At 41.4% G+C, this 21,390-nt stretch overlaps 1 protein-coding gene across 1 annotated transcript in view; it reads left to right on the top strand.

Annotated features, from left to right (window-relative positions):
• The window catches only part of macrod1 (mono-ADP ribosylhydrolase 1), a 93,725-nt gene extending 81,584 nt beyond the window's left edge, over window positions 1-12,141 (top strand). Inside the window, exons 6-10 of the mRNA XM_079556949.1 lie at window positions 4,055-4,176; window positions 4,989-5,019; window positions 6,922-6,995; window positions 9,136-9,217; window positions 11,998-12,141. Coding sequence (XP_079413075.1) covers window positions 4,055-4,176; window positions 4,989-5,019; window positions 6,922-6,995; window positions 9,136-9,217; window positions 11,998-12,023 — 335 coding nt within the window. The 3' untranslated portion in view covers window positions 12,024-12,141. The remainder of the gene's footprint in view (window positions 1-4,054; window positions 4,177-4,988; window positions 5,020-6,921; window positions 6,996-9,135; window positions 9,218-11,997) is intronic.
• Window positions 12,142-21,390: the final 9,249 nt, after the last annotated feature.

Below are 21,390 nucleotides of genomic sequence, written 5' to 3'. Positions count from 1 at the left end.
GAAGCGAGAGGAGAGTGTTTAATAACTGTGATTAATGTGGGTGAGGCATACTTATGACTAAACCACTGAGAGAAATGGGACTGTTTGAGATGGTTTTCACAACTTCAAAGAGGATATTTGGTTCATTCTTATTTTCGACAGCCCAGAGCACATTTGTTGTTTTCAGGGACTAAAGATGGGTAAAGTTACTATAATGTGAACATATTTCAAGGGCAACAACATTTGAATACTTGACATTGACACCATAGTCACTTAAATTACACTTTAACGATTTCATCTCAGCTGTTTGGGTCATAAATATATGTGATAGGACTTGATTATGTATTTATTTATTTTTTTGCATTGCTCGCTCAGTCACTACATACATATTTGACAATATTACAAATTGTGTTTACTTGCTGTTTCTGAGTGCTGTTTGTTGCAAAGAAATAGGAAAATAAAAATATTATCCATTTGACAATCCATGTCAAAACAAACTGTCTGCCCAATTTAACAAAGGAGCGTATTATTCAGATGAGAAACCTGCTCTGGCTTTTGTCCCTGAGCCAATGTTCTGTCCCCTCTGATGCATTTGATCGTCCTGATGCCCCATAAGTCTCAATAATGACTGGATTACTGTGTTATGAAGTTATCTGGGGCCTGCTTTGATTGACAACGCAATCTACTCTTCACTTCAAAGTTCACTTTATTATGTTTTTTAAGTGGTTGGACATTTGCCTGGCATAATTCTCCGTCCAAAAACCCATATTTGCCTTGCATGCCTGTCCCTTATGTCCAAAAGCTTAATATTTAACACGCCCTATATATGACATGAGCATTAGTGCTAAGAGCAGATTCCTCCTCAGCACATCACACTATCCTCTACAGACTGTGTGAATTATATTGTCCCATAAATCAGGGGAGGTTAACATCTTGGTTAATTTAATGCTTCTCATATCTGCAGGGTCCCACAGTGGGTAGAGTTGGCAAATAATGTTATGGATGTTTTTGTGGTAAATATGAAACAATGTGAACATTCTGATATATTATTATTCATCAGTCATAACATTTATTTTCTATACCGGTACTTTAACCTCTTAATCCCCACTTTAACCAAGCGCGTTTTCTCCAGTTCAGCTTTACCCAAATCTAGAAGCTTCTCAACTGGAGAGCTTGGCCAGATCCGACCTGACCAAAACTGATTGTAATGTTTTTGTTGCATTGTCGCCACGTTTTTATCATATTTTTGTGGCTTTTTTTGGTGCCGTCTTCGTCACTCTTTAGTCATGTTTTTAGTGTTTTTAGCTCCTTTCCTTGTACGTTTTTGTAGCTCTTTTGACGCTTTCTTGTTACTTTTTTGTTGCGTTTTATCCTCGTTTTGTCTCTATTTTGATGCTTTTTTTCAAAACGCTTTTAGATTTGGGTAAAGCCAAACTGGAGAACTTGGTTGCACTTGGTTAAGGCGGGGGAAAGAGGTTAACGATACTCGGTTTACAATACTGATACCTTAACAATACTTTTTTCAATACCTATACTGATATATTTGTCATATTTATTTGTATTTATTATTTATTGACCTTTATTTAACCAGGATAGTCCCACTGAGATTGAGATTTTTTTTTTTCAGGGGAGTCCTGAACCACACGGTATAGAACCACAAAACTGAAAAATAATGTTAATTTATTCCATAAAAGACCATTTCTTTTAAATTTGTATATTTTTTTTGTGCTGAAACAACCAAGTAACTTCCTTTAATGTTCTCCCTGCACCAACATCAAAACCCTATCCTCACTGTGAAATATGGTGCAGGGAGCATCATGGTGGGTTTGTTGTTGCCTCAGGGCCTGGCATCATCAATAGAAAAAATAATTCATAAGTTTATCAAGATATTTAGCATAAAAACCTCAGACATGATGATGATAAAATGTAAATGTGTGGGTGGTGTTAGTTTAAGCAGACACTGTTTAGTCATTCTTATGATTTTAATAAAAATCAGACCACATTTAGTGACCAATTTAAGAAATTCCTCATTTTTTCCTCCCACTGTAAATAGACTTGCCCTCACCTGGCTGAAATTGATCTGAAACTGTGACCATGGCCTTGTGCGCTGACCTCCTCCGTCCTTACGTTACCTTTGTCAAACCATTATACAGTATTTGAAGCACAGTTCATTTGCTCTTTATTCAGTCAATTAGTTCAAGTAAAATACCTCAGCGGGCTGCAGGAACAAAAGCTTCATTAGACTGAAAATAGATGGTGCTGGCTGTGTCATTAGTCAGTCTGTTAGACGTCTCGAGAATCCTTCGCAGAAAGCATCGGGGGGAGAGATTTCAAGGTTAGCGCTTGCCTTAAAATATTAGCTTTGAGTTAGAGGAGGATGGTGAGTGTCGCCTGTTCTCTCGGTGTCTTGGTGTTTTTTGATTCTGCACATTCCTTCTGCCACATATCAGATTATGAAAACAACACTGCACCTGATTTTACTGAAGCTTGTGCTTGATGTACACTCTTTTCAAACCAATCCAAAGGCTTAGTTTGGCTTATTTAACTTTATTTAATAAACTGAGTACATAAAGTACTTTCATTGTGGGAAAGTAGTGTCCTAAAGGATCTCACAGAAGTGAATACCACCTTTAAAGCATGTCCCTGTTGATTTATTTTTGTTGACAGATGTTCAAGTTCCGCTCAGGGATTTGATAAAGTTTATAATCAGCAAACCATACCCATAAAAGAAAAGGCTTGGCATCCAAAACATACAGACTCTTAAGTAACTGTTGTCTGTTGCTTTCAAGCTGAGAAAACACAGTGTGTGGATAACTTTGTCCTTTTCAATGATACTGTGGGCATATTCAAATGTAGAAGTGTAATGTTTAAACATCTACTTTGTTCTTTTCTCAAATGCAATAAAACTGTGCTAAACCTTTTAAAATCCATAATATTCTTTTAAGTGTTGTTCCGCCTCTGTTGTTTGTTTCGCTTGAAAGCATTTCCCTCAGGTTCGAACATTTCAAGGCAGTGCCAGTCAAAGAGCGAGCAAAGACGCATGATGAAATTTCGCTGTTTTTCTTCGCCTTACACTCAACGAGTCACAAAAAGTTTATGTTCCTCTTGCATTGTTTATCCCATGACTACTTCAACCTCAGCAACTGTGCACAATGACCCGAAACATCTTTAATCTGGGAAACAACATGGCTAGTGCGTGCGTTAGACACAACTTTCACACTGTGCATTATTATGTAATCTGAGCCCTGGCATTAAGCTGTTGGTCAGGGACAAAAGGTCATCTTTATGGATAAGTAATTGTTTTCGAATCATCTATTTTTAGGAACTTGCTCGATTTGGTTTACTTTATTGAATGGCCCTAACCCTAACCCTTTGTATGTTTTATCAATTTATGTTTATATTGATTGAACAAGAATGATTAATTTGGACTTTATCAATTTTCCACACTACCCATTTTTAAGTCCCATCTCCAAACCCACTGGCCTACTCAGCTTAGTGTGCGGTGCGCTTATGTTTTATTTGCGTTTTTATTACTTTTTTTAATGTAAGGTGACCGTAGACAAATGTCCTACCCGTGAAAGCGCTATATAAGACTAATGCATTGGTTCCCAAACTTTTTTTCCTTGAAGAGTCCCTAACAATATGTGGTAAAAGAATTAGATTGACGGCTTGAGCATATTCCAGGATTCAAATTGTGAAAGAAAGATTCAGGGAGGGTCAGGCAAGGTTTGGCCGCAACAGGGTCATGACCTTGACCCCTTTGAAAATATGTGCAGGTGAAAGCTTTGCGCAGTGGTCGATCTCTCCCATCATTGTATGAGCTCTTACATATAATGCAACACTGGATGGAAATTAATCTTGCTTTTTACAATTAAATCAATCAAAGCTAAAAGCGGTCTTTTCTTTTTGATGGCAACACTATTTTAGTCACTGCATGTATGTAATGCAACTTCAAGTGCCTTCTTTCCTCCTACTCCACTTTGACCGTGACATATGATCCTAGTTTCACTGATTACTGTACAACAAGACAATACATCTTGACATTTACATGAATCCCCCTTGTGTTTGTGTGTAGATGTGGTGCATACTGTGGGGCCGATAGCACAAGGACCAGTGGGAGAGGCTGAGAAGAGGGCTCTGAGATCCTGCTACAAGAACAGCCTGCAGACTGCCACTGACAGCGGGGCGCGTTCAGTGGTGAGGACACAGGGAGACATGGGCAGTCGGCGCTCGCTGGCCCTGAGGGAAGAGAGTGTGTGTGCTTAACCAGGGGGTACACATTCAGTCAATAAGTCATCACCATCCTGAGCTTTAGCACAGAAGGTCAGATCAGGATAACAAGACATGGATGTGCATTTTTATTATGAATTACGCAATGTGCGCCACAGAATATGTCAGTACAAAATGACTTCAGCATTTTGTTGTGCACAAAACCCTATTCTCAAACAACATTCACATTTGATATGCGCCATTGGCAAAGCAGGTTACACTATTCATGGGTTTCAATAACATTACTCTGTACTTTGTTGGTTATTGATGCCATTTTGAGGACTTTGTGGTAAGTATAATATGAGGGGAAGATACTTTTGTGTAGCAGTTTAGTAGATAGATGGCCTTCCTCTGCGCATTTAGGACAGTTTATTGAGTAAGTCACTATAACCTGGCCAAAGCCTTTTCTAGAGTGGTTATGATACTGTTCTTGGAGGCAGCGTTGAGTAAAGGCATTACGTTTGCTATCAGATTTAATGTTCCAGTTAAATTGTCCCTCATTATTTCACACAGCTGGTTAGCGCTCCTACAAAGGGCTACTTCTTTCTGGGAGTGGACTCGTCAACATTATTTGACCCTGAGCAACATGCCGGCTTTGAAAAACACAGCTGCTGTAACAATGACAGTGATGTGTGCATCGGTGTGTGTCTGAATGCTGGATAAAAATGGGCTCTTAGCTGTTCATCTACCCTTTACAAACCGCTTTTCTTTGTTGTTATTGTATTTTTTTTCCTTCACAGGCTTTCCCTTGCATCTCAACGGGAATCTACGGTCAGTGTCTGTTTACACCCACTTGCACTGTACAAGAACAAACACACTTATCCACTCACTTGTGCGAGAGAGTTGTCGTTTTCATCTTTCCCCAAGTGTTTATTGCCGCCGCGGGGCTTTGAGCTTTAAGTGGCACTGTCCCTTTTTTGTCTGAATTGCTGTGTTCTCATCACGGGCTCGTTGGGTCTTGCTGTCCACGGCTGTATTAAACTGGTGTCGGGCCAGTGTGTGACACTTATCAGCTCCGGCCCAGAGGTGCTCTTCAGATTAAGGCCCGGATTAAGAGCGTCAGATTAAGATAGATTAGGCCAACGATTGTGTCATATTGAAAGTAATCCCTCTTCATGCTGGGAGGAGAAGGACATAAGGATGGCACTTTGAACGGACCCTGGGGTGCGCGCTGGGGTTTGGGCCAGTTGCTGACACATTTCCAAACCGGAAAAGGCCAAAGATGTTATTGATTAAAGTGTCTAAATAGGTTTTATTCATAACTGGACAACTAGTGCAACCAATAATGGCAAACCGGAAGAATTTATAAAGAATATTTTGCAATGATGGATATCAAAATGCAATATTTCCTCACAGTTCAGTTTAATCAAGCATTAATTATCAGGCAGACTGTCTAAATCAAAGCAATTCATCAACTATAATTATAGTTATTATTGGCCTTGAACGCACAGTGTGCTATTAATTACTAAGGTGTCTTACTATTAACATATTTTTTTAATATATGTAGATAGACTGTTCTATTGTAGAGAATTGGGCTCATTTTGGTGAACACAAACAGCAATGGGGACCCTTGAATAACACATTCAGTTGAGAACCACTGCATGAGACCAAAGATTGATCTGTCAAACATAAGTGATGAGTTCTTTTACACAGATATGTTTATCCTTTATGTTGTAGAAGCCAAAAAATAAGACATTTGAAACAGAAAAACACACATTTTTGCAGCTGTGACATCAGGCTTGTAGTCCACTGCTGCCATGTTTTCCATGGAGCGTCAACAGCAGGGAAACTCTAGAGACTAGACGTCTAAGTGCACATTTTTAATACTCCATCTACATCTGAGCTTGACCATTTTTAAAGAGGCGTGTCATCAAATATTCCCAAGAGCTCTCTGAGAGGCAACAGAGCTTTTCTATAAAAAATAAAAATCTGATTTAACTCCATTGCAGCAAATGTTTCAGAAAAATGCATCTTGATAAGATCCATTATTAGTGAATTATTTACACAGAGACATAATACAGTGAGGTCTGTTGGACTCAGTACAAGTGCTAACACAACCGGTCTATTCAATACAGCCTAACAGCCAGTTGAGCTGAATTGCTTACAACAGTGTTAATGGAGGCTCTGAAGCATTTTTATTGGAGCACAGTATTTGGCTGCAAGTCTCGTCAAGGAAAGGCAATTTAGACTTGTTTTTCATAATGCAATAAATGACTTACTGTATGACGCGTAATGGGCCCAGTTAGAGCTTTTACATTACATCTCAGAAATGCGAACAGCGCTGTTTGTATTTTCGCTGCTAGACAATACATTTAAGTTAATTTTCACCCTTCTTTACGCCCCACTGTGTCTGTGCTCTACCCTCTCCCGTCATGTAAGCTGTAATTGCTCTGTAATGGCGCAGCATGTGTCTGATTGGACAAAGCACTGCTGCGCTTATTTGTTTACTCTGTTCGGCAGGATAGAATATTTTAAACATTTTATTTTCTTTAAAAATGAAAAATCTGTTGTTTCTGCAGTATCTACTGATTTTACAGTGCAATGTAGATTTCTTTGGCTACACAAATAAATAAGAAGTAAAGATTATTGTTGTAAAAGACAAGAGTGCAGTATAAAGACTTGCATGTGCATATTGTCTTCTCTTGTTTGATACGCTGTGTGCTGTTGGCGCAGGCTATCCGCCGGAGCAGGCCGTGCACGAGGCATTAGCCACTGTGAGGGATTTTCTGGATGAGCACCACGAAAAGGTGTGTATTTCTGTGCACACTTCTCTCGACCGTGTCCTCCAGGTATTCTTCCTCTCACACAGCTGTTGTTTTTTGTTTTCTGGGGAGAGAGTGGAGAAAGGGCTGAATGGAGAGACACACACACATGCACAAACATACATTGAAATGCACACAGACTCCTTGTTCAAGTTGCAGCTCACACGCTCATGGCCAAGTCTGTGTTTTAATTGGCTCCTTGCGGGACTAAGCCCAGCTCACACAAACACATGCTTGTCTCTCCGGAGAAGGCGGAGAAAAGACAAAATGATGGAATAGATGACTGTAGATGACTGTAGGGGAGAGCAGTGCAAAAGAACAGAGAGGAAACTTTCCATTCAGACGTTTACATCCTTAAAACTCTCCTCCTCGACTTCTAAGACCTCTCCTCAGTCCCCTCCCTTCACTCCCTCTGTCTTTAGACAGCGCACTGTACCACCTCCCGCTGAGGCTGTTGATAATGTTATTGTTAGCCTCAGTCTCATGAGTCTATGGAGCAATACTAAGCGGATGATGCCATCAGCCATCGAGTGTTGTTCAGCAAACAAATGCTCACAGAAAATGCATCCCGCTGCAGAGGACGTGCCCTCAGAAGTGCTGGAAATGAGACCGCAGGTTTTGTTTACACACAAAATGCTTCAGTGTGTTTTAAAGAGAGAGAGAGAAATGTCTTATTGTAAACAAGAGAGATGGACCGACCAGAGTCTGTTTACTGTGAGAGTATTCACCAGAGAACAACCTTTATTGTCATCCTCTGATGGTTTACAGTGCGCATTGTTGGATCACTGACGCCCTGAGCTCCCAAATGCAGAAACTGAAATTAAAATGTGCACATGCTGTGAGCCACACAATAAACTCAGGGCACAGAGCTGTGGGTCCAACTGTCTTCCTGATCTGCAATAATAAAAATATGAATGATTTATTCATGAAACCAATACAGTCTAGACGCCGAGAATCACTATATTTACATTTTGTGTTATTGACCCCCCCTTACACTGCAGAAAGGTGTCTATACAAACCTGGACAACAAACTGGACCATGTTTGTGATATATATATATAAAAATGTGATATATTCAAGAATAATCTTATATTAATTGAACATCCTCAGGGTCAAAATCAGCCTGTGCTGCTCCTGTAGCTACAGGCCACTTCACATCCCTCTTCACAGCTTCTTGCTTTGATTTGAATGCGACTGGATGTAGAAGGGTGTGAGTGGAGGCTAATCCATTTTTGCTGCTAAACAATTCCAAACGCAGCTCAGGGGATGTAGTTTCTTCCACACATTTCCACATATTCTCTTGTATCTTGTATCCTGATAAGGCATAGTAATTGTGCACAAGCCAAGGCTGTGATGAGGGCAAGCAGGATGCTGAACATGTCTGCCTCCCACACTGCTCACAAAGTGGTGGCAACAGACGGGAATATATTGAGCTGGCTCACAGCAAACAGAAAAATCAAACCCATTGTAGAGATATTAAGATGGGTAATAATACAGTCTCTACGCCAATATAGTGGAGTTTTCCCTGAAAGCACAGTTTTATAGTTACACACTAACTTTTATCATCAGCCTGCACAGCATTGGGAGAGGCAGTATTTATAATGTAAATATACTGTGTACCGCAGTGCCAGAGCATAAAAACTGTTTATTGTTGCACACTAACTGCACTCACTTGGTCACTCTCTTAATAGTATTTGAAAACTATAATCTTTACAGCGATTATTTGTGTGGCTGGAGCTCAATGCTGTGCTCTACCAAAATACTGAGAGAGCAAGGAGCCTATTTGCCTGATAGTGTTTTCAGACTAAATGTAACAAGAACAGGCTGTCCTCAGTTCAGATACAATCATTTTACACTCGCCCATCTCTGTCCTCAATGTAAAAAGACACTGCATTACTTCTGAAGCACTTTGTCCTCGCTGCTGTAATAGGCTCTATGTCATAATAATAATAGGACGCTAATAGCTAACTAATGGACTGATGCATTAGCCGCATTCCTCCGTCTGTTGTGCACAATGTTGCTCTGTGTTACATTGTTCCTCCCCGCGGCTGATGAATATATGCTTTTTACATATGCTGCTAATAAAGGTCATTTTGTGTGTGTGTGTGTGTGCGTCTGTGTTTCAGCTGGACCGAGTCATCTTCTGTGTTTTCCTGCCGACAGACAAAGACTTGTATCTCCACAACCTCCCGCTCTACTTCCCTGAAGGTGAGTGCTCTCTTTAGTTCTAAAAAATATAAAGTACAGTTTTGTTTTCTCCTTGGCACCTAGAATAGGAGGCTGTAGAATGTGCTGTTTGAAAGAACATGCAGGGAAATAAGCACAGAGATGAGACATGCTGTTTAATAAGTTACTTAAAGGCACACTGCATAACATGTTGCCAGCAAAACAAAACATGCTCCTATAGTGACTAGATAGACACAGACTATTTTTGCAGTGGGTAATCAAAAAATGGATTTGGATGAAGACATAACCTGTTTACATAACCTGTTTAAATCTCATATTTGGCTGCGTCTCCATGGAGACGAGCTGGAGACGTACCCGCTCCCAGTGAAGTTAGTCAGGTCTGAGGAGCAGTAAGTCGCAGCAAAGACACATCTTCATTTGTTTTTATTTTAAACGTATATATTTCAACAATAAAAATGTGTGTAATAAAAATAAATGCTTGTATTTTATTCTATTTATTGGGTAAAATGTTACACACTGTGGCTTTAACCTTAAAGCAGTACTAAGTAACTCATGCCCCTAGAGGCCATAAGTGCCACTGCAGATGTCGTAGCAAGTTGCGTTTTACTCATTAATTGTCTGTGAGAGTAAATACTGCGCTGACAGAAAAGACAAAGGGATGTTTTACATCCAATTACACAATGGAGATCTTTTTTTTTTCATGCAAACCTGGCTGTAAATACTGTTTAAGTGGCGCTAGCCTGCAGTTAGCTTTGCCCTTTAGCCTGTTAGCTTCTTCTTCGTGATTGTATTAGTGTGGTTTTCTGGCCAGAGTCACCAGGGGGAGATGAAAGACCCCCCAATCCTCCCATTAACACTTGTATTACCCCCAGAGGGACTACGAAAAGGATCTATTAAGGTAAACAAGTTACTTAGTACTGCTTTAACACCAAATGACCAATTTATCATAAATACACCAAGAAATCATTGAAAAGTAAATGTTTCATGCCATGTATGTGTTTATATTTCATTTTGTTCCTTCAGACTGAAAAACACAGGAGCTAAGAGGTAACAGCACAGTGTGCGGTGGATACTTTGTAACAAACAACAGAACATGTACCTTGTAGAGTTACCTATAACTATATTTTCTAATTCATAAACAAAATATTGGAAGCTTTTTACCCACTTGAACTGACCATTTAAAACAAATACCTGTCTCTTAGAATAACTACTCTGTAATGGGTTTGTTCCATCATTGCAGATTGACCTGAGTGGCTAATTAAAGTTTTGCAAATACGTAAATTTTGATGTGGCCCGCGGCTTTGACATGATGACTTTGGCTATTCGTTTTGATTACAGTTGTGATTGATAGTGTTATAACGCCAAGCAGTCTGGGCCTCTATGCATGATCAGTCATTCACTCACTTATTCAAATTAGCCTCGGTATTACAACTGCTGCTTTAACCTCTAATGTCTTGTTTCACCACAGCGATAAATCACGCTCACCTCTCACTTAAAGATTTTTCAAGGCGTAGGGCTGGACCATCTCATGCTTTCTGAGTTCATAAAGTACTTATTTCTCCCATATGACTTGGCACCTTTCTACTACTGCTGTGGGCCTCCAAAACAATCAGAAAGTTACTGAGTAAATCACTTTGTGAACTGAACCCTCGCCCACAACAAACAGCCGAATGTTGGCCATGTAAACAGCGCTGCGGCCTGATTTGTGGCTGTTGGAATGCACTTTTAGACTTTCATTTCTAACATTCTTTCTTACATTCTAAACATGAAAAATATGAACCACCGTTGGCCCTTTTAGGATTTGAAAAATGTAAGGATGCAATACATAATATGGAAAGAAAGGAAGAATTTACAGGTTCAATGGCAGCAAAAAGCACTTCAAGCTACAGCAATATACAGTAAAATAACCAAATATCAAGTCAGTTGTTGTCTTGGTTGAGGATTAACAAATGAATCAGACTATACTTCAATAATATTAATTCACAGTATTATAGTTATCTATTTGACTAAGAAAATCATTAGCTTGTTAGCCTAAACAATGGAACAGAGATTAACTGCGCTTTAGACAGGTCCCCTTATCTGCTAAAGTCTTCATAAGCTTAATTAAACACACTTAAGTTTAGTTTTTCTGAGCCAGAAGCAACCAGACTCCTAATTATATAATACTGATATAATTAAATTGAGTGGAAACCCAATTTGTTTTTGCCTGAATGAAACCGTTTAATTTGGTGCTTTTAGACTCCACTTGACATCCGCAGATGGGCGTGACAAAACGAGCAATGTGCTTGATTTCACTGGCCGGTCTAAGCTGTATCCGGTTCTAGCCTCTGCACCATTACTGGACCTAAATCACAACGTTGTGTAATGTTTGGGTGTTAAACTGTAATGCAGCATCCATCTCCTGCCGCTCTTCCCACACTTTAAGGAGCTATTTTTAAACTAACAAGCCAAAACACATGGTGTGATATTTTGAAAGTGCCTGTCCCCTTATATACTGTAGGTGTGATTTGGCACTAGTTTGGCGGCATTTCTTGGCTTTTAGCTGCAGCAGATTTTTGCCTGTGTGTGACCGAGTGCCTTAATGAGGCAAATCTCCAACTCTTCCCCTGTAAACCAGCTCAATGCTACTCTGTTGATTTGATGTGCTTGCATGTTTTGGCCCATTCTTTTTTTCTTGTGGTCACTAAACCTGGATAATGGGTCATCCCAATAGAACCAAAAGCCAAACACGCTCTCCGGGTTCAAATGCTTTATTCCCTGCTTTGATATTGTCTAAACTTCTCCTGTTTGTGCTCCCACAGGCACGACTCTCAGGAGCAAACTGTGAGTGGAGTGGATTTGTCAAGTTTGGTTGCTGTGGATGCACGACTCGTCCAGCTCTTCCTCCTGTTGCCCCTTGATTGTTGCCGAGGACCAGGACCTCCCTGCAGCAGGAACATCTCATAAAAAAATATGTGTATATATATTTTTAGAGAACACTGGTTGTTGTGCAGATGTTGGTTAGTTTCTGTTTTTTATGCAAATGACAAGATGCAAGAGTTTGTGTATGATGAGCTCCCCACAACATAAATGGATAATTTACATCCAGGCTTTGGAAGCAGTCTATTGTCTACATTTTTAGGGCTGAACATCTAAAAGGCCTTTCCAAGTAGTGCCTCAAAGGCTTTCTTTTTTTCTTCCAAGTTTTACCATGACTAATGGCCAGTGTCCACAGTGTACTCCACCCATAGTTACTCCGATGTGCTCAAGCACCAGTAGCTTTCTGCCATTTTTGTTTTGTAGCTCACGGGGGAAGAGCAGTCCTATCTTTGGAGAAAAAACGTAACAAATACACACAGCAATACCTCAACCACCGACCTGTTGCAGAAATCTCAGATGTATGTATGTACGCCATTATTTGCATTTTTGCCATTTTGACCCTCACTGAGATGACCCAAAACTGATATAAGAAATAACACATTTTGGCATTAAAACTAGACTGTTTAATTTGTTCGCTCCCCTTTCTAAATTTTCTGTATTGATGTAGTTTGCTGTCTGTCACAGCAAATGCTTCACCAAATAATTGTGCTTGCAGAGACAGTGTTGGCGTATTCGAAAGCCCTTGACTAATCAAAGTAAACATTAGCATTGCATCTTCTGTTTTCCCCCAGTCAGCCATTGTTTCATCATCCACCTGGCTTGTAACAGCTGTTTATATTGTTCATACATGTCCCCGACTGTACAGCCCGTCTGGCTTAGGGACAGCCACTGCCCAGACAACATGTAGCTGCTTCCTCTGCCACATATTCCCTCCATAGAGCCTCTATTGTGCTGTTCACACCAGCCTGCGCCAAGTCCATCTCCGTCTGCACCTGATTCCCACTGCACACACATGAGAACGTGCCTGAATCAGACTGCTGGTGGAGACTAATCGCTTTGAAAAGCCCTTAACTTGTAATCGTGTGTCATTGCTGTTTAGCTTTTGTGTTAAGCTCGGGGCGACCAGTGAATAATGTGGCTTGTGTGCGAGATGTAAAATTGGGATTCCTGTGTGCACGCGTGAGGCGATGACAAAAGCTTATTAAAACTAATCACACTCAGGTTTGTGGTGTGCATGAATTGATTATTTCTCTGGCTGCGATACGAGTCGGTGAGCGTGCTTCCCCGGGGGACCACTCCACATGAATATTTGCCTCTCGCCTGCGTATCTATGTGTAGGAGAGGCAGTAAGAGACACACTGACAGCAAAGGTAGCACAGTGTTGTCAATGTTTTATCTGAAATATGATTGCTCCTGCTCAAGAATATTCCCCTCTTTTATTTGCTTGTGCATCTTCCTGTCACTGCTCACCATATGTCTCGCCACAGCGCATCTGTATGAGACTTTAATTGTTTGGGGGCATCATGTGGCGGGGAGGACACATGTGGATGTGCGTGAAGCGAAATGAGCGTGTTTAGCGCGGCAACGTCCCGCCCCGTGACTTTCATCTGCCAACAACCATCTTTTTATTGATTCTGAACAATCTGCTGTGCTCGGAGGAGGAGGCAGGGGTAGCAAGACTATGGGGAAAAACAACAAAGAATGTCAACAGGAAATTGGGAGAAGACTCTTTTTCTGTAAAAGCATCATCTGCCACAAAGGGAATGGTCTTTTCCTCTCCTGAGCTCTTTGATTCCCCGATTGTCTGGGCCCCACTTCCTCGCTCCACAGGATGGTGTAAAAAGTAAGCAGATGGGAGGCCGAGATAGAGGGAGGATGTTCAAGCTGAGGGAGAGAAAAGGAAGGGGGGGAAAGACGTGCGTGAAAGACTAGTCCAGCCACAAAAGGTGCTGGTCCCAAGCCTAGATAAACAGAAGACCCCTCCGCAGAATAACATTGTATTGGTTTGATTGAATGCACAGTAGCGCTATAGCAATCATAACTATTTCTTATGGATAATAAGGATAATGAGTGATGATGAGCTTGTCTCAGCAGGATGTCATTATGTTCAGAGGAAGAAAAGCTATTGTGTCGTGAGGGTGCATTTTAAATTTGACCTGGAATATGTTTTGTTCAGTTATTACTTGAAAAATCTTGAATCTTTATCTTTATTATGGATCCCCATTAGTTATTACCTGGGGTCCACATGAAATGAAAGTGATGTACAATGATAAAAAGCATCCAGATGGAAAAAGAAAAAACTCCCGAGACTAGGGCACTGTTGAAGCAAATGTTTAAGATAATAAAAATCATTGCAAATGGGCATCCAGCGTCAAACCAAATCATCTGGCAAATCCATGCGCACTAAAGGCAAACGATTTGCAGTGGCGACTCCAAAAACAACAAAACCGCAACGCGTCGTGAAGGCTGATGAATTAATTAACAGATAGTGTGTGTGCGTGTGTGTGTGTGTGTGTGTGTGTGTGTTTTTTTAATAAGCGGACTGTGAAGATTCCCTCCAACCACTCACTTTTCGGAGTAATGAGAGTGAAGACAAAAAACAAGGGGCTGAAAGGCGATGAGACTCATTATCCTACCAGCAATTTTCATCACTGTCCCGTCAGCAATGCTCCCCTCCCTCCTCCTCCCATGGCACGCATCCTCTTTGTTTGAGACATGACAGTTGAAGACCAATTATGCCAACTGTTAAACTTAAAGGTGATCCGCTGCCATCTCCGTGGACATATACGTGTCCTACTGTTGCATAGATGTCCTTTCCAAAGCCTAGATGGACGTGTGACTTTAATAATTTAGATAGCAACAAAGGAGTAAATGAATAAGGCTATTTTGGCCCAATGACTGCTATCGTCTGCTCCCTTCCCTGCGCTCTAATAGGTTACTGCTCTGTCAACATTTCCCTTGACACTTAAACATTTGTGTTGCTGCTTTTTATGAAGAAAAAAATATCATTTTTCCTTAATTGCCTTTACACTGGGTCATTAAATCAAACAGTTTCACTTAGAGCTCCGCAGTTGCTTTGTCTCTGGGTTGAAATACTCACAGCAAGCCAAATTGGTGCTTTCACTGTGATACTGAATGTTTATTATGTCACCAGCCACAGCAGTTTCAGCTGCTCTTTGTGCAGACATGGCCACTGCAGTTAACCATGCTGAGATGGGCTCATTATTATGGTTTTGTCAAAAGATAAGGCAAAGGAATCCAGAAGATTTTATCTAGAGGAAAGATATGGCACAGATCACACAGCAGCAACTTGTGGACCTGTGTGTACAATTGATAGGACTGTAACTCTGTAAGAAATATATCTGAATGGACTTTGCTTATTGTGCCTGTATTATGTGTTGACACAGTAGTTATTGATTCAGCTAAACTTCTGTGACCAAGAATCTCATTAAACACTGATAATTATCACTTGTCAACACTGTCACAACAGCAGTAATTGTGACACTCACAAAGGGACTAAAGGCATCAGTTTGTTCTGTAAAAACAATTTGTATCTTGTTGATTTGATTCCCTCCTGATTTGAGAAGACAATGGGCGGTTCCCCTTTTAGCGATAAACTGTGGAGAACAAAAGGTCCGTGTGAACACCTGTTGCATGAGTTTCTCAGTTTGACCCTTGGTCTGTGTGATGTAACACAGAATTATGAGCTGCTCCTCTCAGACCTGCCAGCTATTGGCTCAACATTAATAATGGATGTTTTTTTCCATCATTTAAAAGCACTGTTTTGACATTCAGCTGCTACAGCTCAAACTAGTGTGTTTTAAATCAATATGAAGTGTAGCTCTGCCTCGTTGCATAAATAAAAATAAAACAGCATATTTACTTTGACAAAAACCTCATATTACATTGACTCATCCACTTATCAACTTCATGAAGGTTTAGAAGTGAGAAACAATGAATTTGTGTTTGTTAGTGCTCACATAGGGGCTCTCATTTCACTCATTTCAGTTACATCACTTTATAAAACGCTCTGAGATCAGATACAAAAAGTTTTTGAAAATATATCAAATCAATATCTTTTGGTTCATTGGAAGAATAAATAGCTACTTTTTGCAAATACAGGGTAGAAGATTTCATAGAGCTCCCTGACAAAAAGTGTCACAAATGTAAAGATGTGGTCGTTTCATACATACGTACGCACATCTCATGAATTATCACCATTCATACATGATTTACCTTAAAACCACCACGACAGAACACGTGCGCTTCATTCCAAGCCTCATAATTTATGCAGCCTGTGAAATAATATCCGTAGAGTCATGATCATTTGTGACTTAAAACATACATAAATGCTGTATTAACTGAAATGAAAGATAAAAACATACACAATTGGTTATTCCTCCAGATGATGGTCAGGTGGTTCTGACCATTGGGTTCGCTTCATATGGAGATGGGTCCCCGGGCACAACTTTAGTTGTGGTCCAAATGTATTCCTAACATAATTGTAGCATCCCAATTCTTCACAGGGACGAGTTTATCGGCACATTTCATAACTTGCAGGGTCACTTTTCAAGGTCACTGTCACAGAAATGCTGGAAAACTCACCTGAGAGTTCATGAATTTGATAAAAAATGCTTTAATTAGATGCACAGTGTTTTTCTCACAAATGTGTAGGTTAAAGGAAGACGGAATATTTTTTTTGTTTCACTACTTGGAAAAAAAAATCTGGTAAGTGCCTTTAACCTCTTAAACCCCGCCTGAACCGAGGACATTTTCTCCAGTACAGCTTTACGTAAATCTAAAATCTTCTTGAAAAAAGTGCCATAATGACAAGGATGAAACGCAACAAAGATGTGACAAAAATTAGCCAAAAAAGCAGCAAAAGCAAAATAAAAAAGCAACAAAAACATGCCAAAAACACAACAAAAAAAGTTATGGATTATGGATTAAGAGATTAATAATCCTTAATTACAAGTGTTCTAGATTGCAATATAACATTTACACATAACTAGAATATTAATCAAACACAACCCCAACAGTTGAACAGTGAAAAAAAAGGTTACTACATTATTAACGTTAAAAGGGGGGGGGGGGGGGGGGGGGGGGGGACCTGTGCTTGTTGATTACAGTATTGCGGACTGGGGCGGAGAGGTGTGGCGATTTGTATGGATGAGGCTGGGATGGAGGAAAGCGAGAGAAGTGGGAGGGGGGCTGATGTTTACGGGTGGGGGCTCGCCAGGCCTGTAAACTGCTTGTGAAATGAAAATGGCTCTTTAGCAGAATCCAGGACACTTGGGCGCTGCGCTGGATCAATGACGCTGATTTACTGTCTGAAAGCCTGTCAGAGGGAACGAGCGAGGGAGAGAAGTTGGGGCTCGGAGGTACGAAGAGTCCTTTAATGGAAGGAGAAAAGGGGGGATGAAGAGGGAAATTGTCCGTCAGAGTGACAGCGCGAGCCGGCCCAAATCAGAGGGATTGCTCCTCTGCTCCTTACAACCCCAGATACAAAATCAATCTGTCAGGGCGATGGGGAAGGGCAATCTTGTTTTGTGCGGGGAATTGGCGCGGCCATTTGGGGTAAAATCAATGTGGGACACATGGCATTTCTTAAATCCGTACTATCCTATGGCTGGACATAATGACAAACAGACCAGTGGACATGGGCAGCACAACAATCTTTAACTTCACCCATCTGAATTAGATCTATATTTATGTTGGCGGTAAAACAACACCTGACCATTTAGGGGGGAAACAATGATAAGAGAATCAATAGATTACTTTTCAATGGAATATGGCATCCCCTCTTGGAACCGCCACCTTAACGTGGTGGAGGGGTTTGAGAACCTGAATGATCCTGGGAGCTCTGTTGTCCGGGGCTTTGTGCCCCTGGTAGGGTCTCCCATGGCTAAACAGGTCCTAGCCGACGGGTCAGACAAAGAGCGGTTCAGAAGCCCCTTATGAGAGACCAACAGGCCAGTTAAGAACCCTTCCGTGGACCCACCACCTGCAGGAGGAGCCAAAGGGGGCTGGTGCGATGTGATTTGGGCAGCTCCAACAGCTGCCCCCACCAAGCCCACCTTAATGTGCCCATAGCATAGAATTAGATACAGCCCTCGGGGCCCTAAACAGGATTGTAGGCCCCCACCCCCCCTCAGTGCAAACCCTAACCCTAACCCTCAAGCGAACCCTAACCCTAAATCCCACAAAAACCCTAAGCCTGCTACTCCTACATGTATCCCGCTGGGCCAGGTAGGGCGGGCCTTCTCCAGGTACACACATAGGAGTGCAGCACAATCATTGCATACGGTTAGTCATGCTACAAAGTGAAGTAATTGACATGAAACGAATGTCAACGAATCACCAATTCTTTTTTTTCCCTTTCTGATAATTCGGATAGGCCCTTGACTATGGTAGGCCCCTGGACTACAGCCCCTGCTAGCCCATTGGATAAGGTGGCTCTGGCCCCCACGACCCGCCAACGGACGAGTGGAAGAAAATGGATGGATGGAATATGGCGTCAAAGCATGTCTGCATTGGTTTCCCCCATGTGCCCCGGTTTTCTCTACCACTAAAACTTGTACAACAGGGTCCTCTTTGGGGCCCGCAATCTCAGTGGGACTTAACCTCTTACCCCCCAACTTAACCCAGCACATTTTCTCCGGTTCAGCATTACGCAAATGTAAAAGCTTCTGGACTGGAGCTTAGACCTACAAAACTAAACTAAACTCTAAACTTCACACATCACATTGTTATCGTGTTTTTGCAGGGTTTTCTTGCCATGTTTTGGATGTTTTGTTTATGCTTATTCACAGTTTTTTCTGCGCCTTTTTGGCACTTTTTTGTTGTGTTTTCGTCACTTTTTTATCACTATTTTTTCACTTTTTTTTTTTTGCTTTTTCGTCCGCTTTTAGTTGTGTTTTTGTCACTTTTTTATTATATCATTGTTGCTTTTCCAGTGAGTTTTCATATCTATTTTGAAGCTTTTAGATTTGGGTAAAGCCAGGGAAAGAAAGGCCACACTGCATAGTATTTCACTCAATGAATAGAATAAGATACAAGCATTTATTTAAGTGTTTTTATTGATGAAAAAATACCCCATAAAACATGGCTCGGCTCATGGACTTTAAATACAGCTCAAAAACATTGTCTGTGTCTTGCGGTTCATACGGAGCAGATTTGATTTTGATGGTGTTTGCTGAATGCTCCGCAGTGTGGCTTTAAATGAAGGTCAAATAAATGAAAACGCTGTGGGGTAAATAAATGTAAGACGTGCTTTGGTGTGAGATCGTCAGGTGCTGTGTTTGTGTGTGTGGGAGGAGGGGGAGGAGGAGTTGTTACGGGGTTTATTTTATTTTTGAGTGTTTAATGTATTAAAAGAGGCCGGGGTAATGAATTATAATCTTTAATGCAGAAACCGATCGATACAAGCGGGAGCATAAATCAGCTTTTACTGAGAGCGTCAAAGTCCTTTAATACACTGGGGGAGAGAGAGAGGCAGTGCAAGGCGACGGGGCGGTGTTGGGGTAGACAAACTGTGAGAAGGAAAGACCAACAGGAGGGAGCAGCAGTGATGAAATAGTCTAGAGGGGTTGTAGAAGGGGGGGGTTGGAGATGGATGGAGCCAGACGGAGGGAAGTTATAGATGAAGGGCCTCACCTTTGGACTAACCTCATTGAGGAAAAAGCCCAGTGAATGGAATGGGAACCTGACAGCTTTGCGAGAAGAGTGAGGTTGCGAGGGGGTCAGCGGTGTGAGCGCACATACACCGCTCTTAACTTGTTATTCTTTCTGCTTTTTGTATCGTGTACTCCCCTTAGAACAATTCCCCCCTCGCCACCTCCGGAGCCCGGGGCAAAATATAATTAACTGGATTACAGAAACCGTTCTTGATCAAGAATTAACTCGCAACCCTCGTCTGGCCTCTGCCGGGAGACGGTGCCTAAAAACAGTCTCAGAATATGTATTAGAGAAATTTGAGTGCGAGAAGCAAACAGATCCGCTTGGTTTGAAGTCACAAGGCATCTTAACAGAAACCTAATGCGTTACATTTAGGATGCCACGGCCGTCCAGTTAGTTCACTTAAGTGGTTGAACCGAGGTTTTACTCACTAGAGGCTCTTTAGCGAGACACAGGCATTAAAATTTGATAGCTCAGGGAAAGAACTGAGGGCAAAGGGGGAGAGTGAAGTGGGGAGAGAAAAAAAACACTTGGATGAAGAAAAGAAAGTGAGACGAGAAAATACAGGCGTGAAATGGCCAAAGATGTTGTGAAAGTGTAGCAAGGAGTAAGTGTTTCACAGGTGCTCAATAATTAAGCAGAAGCGATATCTAGATCTAAGCGACAAATCCGACGAGGCAGCCGTCCATCAACAAAATTTTAGGGTTCAGACACGGAGGACACACAATCGTTCATGTTTTTGTACAATTCTCGGCTGCTTGTTATTCAGGGATGCAGCTTTCCAACTCAAAAGAACTAGTAATTTCAGCGGGAGAGGCTACAGAATAAATTGGGGTCAAAGGGACCATCACGCTCTGTATTTTTCTGCTAGAATACAAAGTGGGATTACATGTTGTTTTAGGGGAATTTCAAAATTGCCCTCGTAGAATTATCTACACAAGACCCCCTACCCCGGGACGCGGCATGCCCATGGGCCTGGGGGCATAGGACTGTTGCGATGCTCTCATAATAAGCCTCTGAGTGACTGGCAGAACAGAATATCTTGCTATCGCTTTGCCTTGTGCTCATTGAGGCGGCTCCGTGCTCACGCCCTGTCATGCATCTCAATTCAGCGAAACACAGTGTTCATAGCTGCGAAGAAAGGAGGCCTGTTTTTTGATTAATGTCACCATGACAACTACATAATTCATGAATTGCATTAGCAGTCTATTTGTCATTTGCAAATCAAAATTCAGGTTGTGTTTGTGAAGCTTGAGGAAAAGCTTGCTGTTGTCTTCTGTAAACACACACACACGCACATACACACACGCACACGCAAACACATACATATACACACACACACACACACGCACACACACACACACACACACGGAGACACATTTGCAGGCTCAGTAACAAATGACCCCAACCCGGTTTGATATGCTGATGTATTGGCCTGCTAATCTCACAGATAGAGTTCTTTGAAAGGTGCCTGTCTTCTAGAGGGCCCTTTTGGCTCCACAGTGAACTCACAGGTCTACTCATTTGGAAAGATGCTAATCCCTCTGTGTAATGTGTGCGACTGTGTATGACGGCAGCAACTCCACACTGACACCATTTGGTGCAAGAGTGAAAACAGTGGAGAGGCTTCTCATTAAGGCGCTAAAGGAGATCAGTTG

The sequence above is a fragment of the Gobius niger genome, assembly GCF_951799975.1.
Source record: "Gobius niger genome assembly, chromosome: 5".
In the NCBI taxonomy this organism is placed as follows: domain Eukaryota; kingdom Metazoa; phylum Chordata; class Actinopteri; order Gobiiformes; family Gobiidae; genus Gobius; species Gobius niger.
This window is presented reverse-complemented; position numbering and strand designations above follow the sequence as displayed.